The 7,252-nt window shown below is 27.6% G+C and overlaps 1 protein-coding gene across 1 annotated transcript; it reads right to left on the bottom strand.

Annotated features, from left to right (window-relative positions):
- Nucleotides 1–4,959: 4,959 nt before the first annotated feature.
- LOC119671458 (transcription initiation factor IIB-like) lies at nucleotides 4,960–6,737 on the bottom strand. The gene is made up of 4 exons (XM_038082103.1): nucleotides 6,467–6,737; nucleotides 6,178–6,412; nucleotides 5,992–6,113; nucleotides 4,960–5,902 (listed from the first exon to the last, which is right to left on the bottom strand). The coding sequence occupies exons 1-4, from the start codon at nucleotides 6,695–6,697 to the stop codon at nucleotides 5,729–5,731; spliced, it is 762 nt and encodes a 253-aa protein (XP_037938031.1). The 5' UTR covers nucleotides 6,698–6,737; the 3' UTR covers nucleotides 4,960–5,728.
- Nucleotides 6,738–7,252: the final 515 nt, after the last annotated feature.

A 7,252-nucleotide genomic window follows, 5' to 3' on the forward strand; every position in this document is an offset into this window, starting at 1 on the left:
ATTTTAAAAGATAGTTCACTTTAATATCAGAAAGTAAGTTCTGCCTCGCAATAGTAATAACGCTAAAAAATGTTAGCCAAAAACTAACGAGTTGTTTAGGAGTTTCTTTGGTGTTATATTCCATTTATTTTCTGCATTCGTACTGCGGGTGATATATAACAAATTCTATTAGGTTTGTTTGTATATTATTAACTAAAAATTTCAATCAATAACTCGGATAGTCATCTGCTTATAATACATATAAATACTGAATAGTTTTCAAGACCCCCTTTCTTTTACCCCTTTAAAAGAGTCTCTGTATACCGCTGCTGCCACTGTTCACCGAATATCTTAGTTGTTTAACAACTAAAAAGTTATTGTACGAAAAAGAATTTCGTTTGCCAGACAACACGCGCGCTTTTAATATTTACTTCAGTATACTTCCCGAGTACTTTATAATCTATAATATATGGCACATGCAACAAGATCGTGTTGTATAATTTAATTAATTGATATACACAGAATTGAAATGTAAACAATGGAAAAGTGGCGAAAGTAATGGTATATGGTATAACAAAATCTTTATATACAATTATATATATCCACAAAACTATAAGTATGTGAGTAGTTCAATGTAGCCTCTTCGATGTTTGAGCTACATATATTATACGGATGCGGCTGTCGATGATTTCCATGAAGCTGCTTTTGTTTATTGCTGCTTTTGTTGAGCAAAAACGCAATACTTCTGATTAATTTTACAATAAAAATAATTAAAATAATAATACTAATAAGAATAATAGGCTTTTACGTTTTTTACTTTATATTTCATTAGTATTCCGCGATGATATTTCGCTTTCAAATAGGAAAGCTGTACGTAGTTGTATTTCAATGGGAGTGCCTTCGAGGAGAATTGAATTTCTTTATGAGTATTTCACACAAATTTATTTAACACAAAAGCCACACAAGCAACCATTTTTCCATTTTTCCATAAAACATTTTTTATGTTTTAATTATTATTAATAATCTTTTATTGCATAATTAGAGTAATAAAGTTTATTTCATGCACTTAATACACAAACTAATTCCATGAATCGCACGATTTATAATTTTTTGAAAAGAATTCTTTAAGAAAAAAACATTTGCCTAATGTCGATAAATGAGCGAACCGAAAAAGACGTCCGTTAACGATAGTGCATTGCGCAGAGGTTCAGAAATAACTGATGAGAGACTTTAAAAATTGTGTGTAAATAAAAAACAAGCTAAACTAAACTAACTTGTATTATAGAATCTCGAACCGGCACTCTTTTGCCACCGATATACTAACACACTAAAGATACTTTTCTGTGTGTATAAGATACAAGCTCCACATTGCAAAGATACTCGCTCGCAATGTTTGTGCTATTATTGTAATCGTCTTATAAACTAACGTCTAAACAAATGCAGAAGGCCAGGTATTTATTGTTTCAATAAGAAACACTGGAGAGTTTTATCTCCGTGAAAACAGAAGCAGATACGTGCCTATATACGTACGAGTATCTGCGCAAGTTGTGCGGATGGATGGATCTTCATTAAATTGAAAACAAACATCATTACTTGTCTTTCAGCGGAGAGCGATTTGGGAACGAATATAAAATGACTTTATAATTTTCTGTTTACTGAACATTTAAATGCGTGCAGACATTTAAATGTATTCAAATCCTTTTCTGATTTTACCTGATATATACACTGAAATTATTTATTGCTTATTGGAATATATAAGAGTACAATATAAAAATTAGAAATTGAAATTTAGTAATATACTATTAAACACTGAAATTAATTATTGCTGATTGAAATATATATAATAAAAAATAAATTAAATAAAAAAATCAAAAAAATTAAAGAACCTTTTGAGGCGTTTCAACCAGCAAGCAGATGAGTAGCTCAGATCAATATAAGTAGATCTTGATCTAGATAAGTTACATTACTTGTTAGACAATATGATTAGTTCTTGTTAATTTAAAATTTGCACTTTATTTATATATAATAAAAAAAAAAAATATATATAAAAAAATAAATACAAAAAATAAAAAAAATTAGAAATATAGTTGAGCACGCAAATTATTTGTGTATTATTATGGTAGTATTTAGTAATATATTATTAAACACTGAAATTAATAATTGTTGATTGAAATATATATAATAAAAAAATCAAAGAACCTTTTGAGGCGTTTCGACCATCAAGGAGATGACTAGCTCAGATCAATATAAGTAGATCTTGATCTAGATAAGTTACATTACTTGTTAGACAATATGATTAGTTCTTGTTAATTTAAAATTTGCACTTTATTTATATATTATAAAGAGAATATGTATTTAAAAAGAATAAATACAAAAAATAAAAAAAATTAGAAATATAGTTCAGGACGCAAATTATTTGTGTATTATTAGTATTTAGTAATATATTATTAAACACTGAAATTATTAATTGCTAATTGGAATATACATATATAATATAAAAATTTAAAATATACTTTAACAGTATTTTATTATAAAATATATTAAAATTCAAATTATTATACTAAAATTAAAGATTACTACCATTTCATAATACTAGAGAATTATTTCACAAATAAATATAAATAGATTAACGACACACAAAAGCAAACCGATTAAAGCATATTTATAAAAATGATAATCTTATTATATTTCAGTTATTTCTGAATCTGTGCTCAATGCATTATCGTCAACGGACTTAGTTTTCGGGGTTACGTTTATCGATAGGTCAGTGTTTTCGTTATAAATATATTGAATCATTTTCTAATCTAATGTAAAGTCTTCCCAAACACCCGCTACAAAAAAAAACCTACTATGTAGTAGGTGCTGCCTTGCCCTACTGACCAATATGTGCTTGTTTGCACAGGGCCTTGAACTGGAACGTTTTTCGTTTGCGTTTAAAATATGGTATAATTTTAATATAATAATTTTAAAAAAATATCAATTCGGTTCCGGTTTTATTGGTTTTTCCTATTCCTAATATATTTTAAAAACGTTTAAAATCGCATATATAATTCTTTTCAAAAAGCTTAGTTATCGTATTTATTTAATAAAAATATAAAATTCTGTATATTTATAATTAAAACTAATTTAACTAACTTTTATCTTTCATTCGTTAAAGTTTAAAAACTGAAAAAGATATTGCTTGCATATAAGCAGATATTGAGCTATACGTTACCTGTAATATACGGTACATGACCTACATATATATTATTTTCAATTTAAATCATGGTTTTGATACTTGGTTAAAAAGCATTTTTTGTAGACTAAAGATGTCTTAAGGTGACTTTAATTTTTTGAAATTTAATTTTTATTCTGTCAAACAATTTTATGACATTTTACAATTTTTTGACAAATAAAAGATATTTCCGGCATGATAATTTACAATTAAGATAGTTGTCTTGGTGTGGTACTCTTTTTAAGTTAAGATTTTATTTTAAGATCTGGAACTGTTGAGATTTAAAGAAGTGTGTTACATTCGGATCCACTATTATATAATCGAGCTCATGATTGTACTGAACTCATTATTACTAGATTACTAGACCAAAGTACTCTTCTATTTTTATAGAAGCTTAAATGGCTTATTTATAGTTATTAACATATTAAAAATTATAATGCAGACTGAATATGGAATGATATAATTTTTTTAATGTCTGTTACATTCAAGTCTGTCTGAGGAGACAAAACATAGTTTTTGCTTAAAAGCGAATAAGACCTATTCTGGAACGGTAAACCACGGAATCGTTTTCACAAAACGAAGCAATTTTTTTAAACCATTTATTGTAAAAATCGTATAGTTGGGTAAAGTAAGAAAAACTGTGTGTTAACAAATCCACTTGTACGCTTTCTGGCGAACACTATCAGACTAAGTGAGTGACATTTTCCCCTCCTCATTTAACCTTCAGCTATGACAGTAGTCATCGTAAAGAGGTAATTTATAATTAATTAGTGTTTCTGTTCATAAGATAATCTTCTATCCAGTTACTAATACAACTATTCTTGAAATGTGAGTCCTGCTTTTATTTGGTTGATAAAAGTAGTAGTATTTAGTAGTATTTTTAGTTCCAACTATATTGGATATCAAACCTAGTTACTTAGGTTTACCTTAGTTACTTAAGTATATAAACTGATAGTTTTTTAAACCTTTATTATACAAATATTTGTATTCTTTATTTTCTTCAATCTCACACTTCCACCTTTTAGTGTCGACAGCGTATTCGCAAGTCTTCTTTAAATTTAGTAGCATCGTCTTTATTATAAAGACCTCAAATCTTCTTGTTATATCTCAGGATTTATCTTCTATCAAATGTCAAATATCTTAAATCATATTTTTGCTATATATAAAAAATTGAAATTATTAAAGAATATAATATATATACATATAAGAATATAAGTGCAATAAATAATTAAAAAATTATTTTTTTACTGTGTACATGAGATTCAATCATTTTTTTTATTAAATAAATTTTGGCTTTCTCATAACTGAAGTATTTATTTTTTTTTTTTTTTTTGTCATTTTAAAGGCGCCAGCAATTTCACACAACAGGTTTTTCTTTGCCTTCAATGAAAACAGAAAAGGCATTGTAATTATGTCCTGCTGTGTGTAAAATGCCTTCCTTTAAATTTAACCAGGTGCGGATTTTCAAGTAAAATTATTATTATAAATTTTATTAAAACATGTCATGTTTATAATATTACATTATAAAAAAATATTAAAGAAAATATTAAAAATAAATTGTATGTATTTTTTTAGTAATAAAAAAAATAAAGAAAATACAAACATTAAAATAATATAAAAAAAGAATCTGTGCAGATTATGTTAAAAAAAGTTAATTACAAAAATAATTTTATATTAAAAATTTAACTTAAAAAATTAAACAAATCTATATATATAAAGAAATATATATAGATTTGTAAAGAAAACAAAAAATTTTTTTATGCTGGTACTGTCCTGAGGTAATTGTAAAAGAATGCAAAATTGATTGAAGTAAAACTTGTGGAAACTCAAAGAACTATATCTTTAACTATGGCAGTTTTTTTTTTTAAAGTCCAGAATATCGGAAACATAAATAACACGAAATTCTTTTTCCAAATAAATCAATATTATAAATACTTTTAACTTTTTGCAGACTATATGTCCTTTGATCCCAAATGATAGCGTAGAAGCTTTACTTCTTCATCGAATTCGATTGTTAATTACTGCATTCTCTTACTCTAATGTTTTCAATATATATTTATATATATTACTTTATAACGATTCCACTATAGTTCTTATCATGCAATTTTTTTGTGCCATAAGAAATTCAGTGTAGAGCAAAGCTATACAGTTTATGTGTTTCTTGAAAGGAGAGTAGTAGAATCCTTAGCTTTTCAAATTTGTGGAGAGATTTAACAGGTATACATTATCTTGTTTGAAATTTACGTCAATAGTTATTAGAACAATAAAACGAAGTTGTGTTTGCCTACTCTTGGTTAACGGTACGTAAGAAAAAATATTATTTAGTGAGGGCGTCTGTTTTGTAGCCGCACCTAACCTGGTGAACAGACGCTACAAAGACATCAGTGAACCCTTAAATCAAATACGTCGAAGTGGCTTCACTGGATTTCCCTGTCACATTTACCGTAATCCAAGGATGATGTTGTTTCATAGGAATAGAATGTTGCGTAGGATACATTAATATCATATATGACTAAATGATATTAATGTATTAAATTACATGTGAAATGGTAATTTAAACACTTGTTTTGCATTCCTTCGAAATTCGGAGTCTACAAGGAAGATTTCCGAGGCATACCACGTGAGAACATCATAAACTTTTTTGAATTGGTTGAAATTTACTCCAACCATATCGAGTATTGCATCCTGCGTTAAATCAATTTGCGTTACCTAATAGAAATGGAATGTTTTAATCGTAATTTTTGAACATTATCAATACATGATCAAAAAGGGTGGAATACAGTTATAAGTGTACAGACCTGGCATGCCATATAAATTGCCGCTGCAACTAAAGATTCCTTTGAAGTATTAAACATAAATTCCATCTCCAATGCATTGTTTGCTATTTTCCTTGCCAACTGTGTCGTTGGCAGATTAAGTTCTAAGTAAAATTAAGTATTTACTATTTAAATATTTACTACTAAGTATATATTTACTAAACTTACCCAAATATTTAGAAATGCGGAGCATATAAGAGGCGTCATCAGTGTCACTCATATCTATATTTAGTAATTTGATTATAACTAAATGACAATGAGTAATTTGTTCACTGCAGACTCCAGAAGCTAAGGACAACTGTTTAATGGTACTCGGTATAGATTCTAGAACCATTACTATATATAAGCACGAGGTCATTTTTGCCATGTTAGAGTAATAGTATTGCACTTTCAGATCTTCCAACTATGTTATAGAAAATTTATATAAATAATTAATGAATTAAAAGTACTTTTTTACTTGTTTAAAAAGCGAAGTGGCACTGTGGGCGATTCTCTTAGGTGCGCCAAATTTACGTGTCATTCGATGTATGTACCTGTATACATAAGCAAGCGTCTCTTTTAAGATACTAGAAGTTATTCTACAATTGAAGTGCGGAATTCCGTCGCGTTCCTCAAAAAACATGTCTTGACTATTAACGTCACAGAGTTTACGACGTTTTGAACATTTTTCAAAGCTTTTATACCCCATTTGATAATTTTTTCCAGCAAAACAATGAAACCAATTATGAAAGTATATGTTAGCAAATGAAAGTTTAAACAAATCAAAATTTTAAAATTTTCTCTGGCAACTACAATTTTTTTAATTTAAAGTCTGACAGTTTATATTATGTTTAGACGTAGAATTATCGTATCTGTTTAGTATATATGTGTATATGGATTTTGAATATAAAATGGCACATGTTGCTATTGTAGAGTTAAGTACTATAATCTAAATGTAGCTTTACTTGTAAAAAGTTTTGCATCTTAAGTTTTAGTGCGGACAAAAGAAAAGATAGATACGAATTCCAGTATAGTTAAAGCTTAGTGTGGAGCAGGGATAAGCCCCCCAGCCACAAAAGAGTAAAAGTGCGCAATAGCATTAACTCAAGAAACCACAGCAACAACAACAACAAACATATATAAAAAAAAAGCATTTGACATATCTAAAAAGTGATACTAATAATCACTTGATGATTATTTTTACAAATCTGTGAAAATTATGGCTTTTATATAATTTATATATTCAATCTATCACATATTTTCC

The sequence above is a fragment of the Teleopsis dalmanni genome, chromosome 1 (assembly GCF_002237135.1).
Source record: "Teleopsis dalmanni isolate 2A chromosome 1, ASM223713v2, whole genome shotgun sequence".
NCBI lineage: Eukaryota > Metazoa > Arthropoda > Insecta > Diptera > Diopsidae > Teleopsis > Teleopsis dalmanni.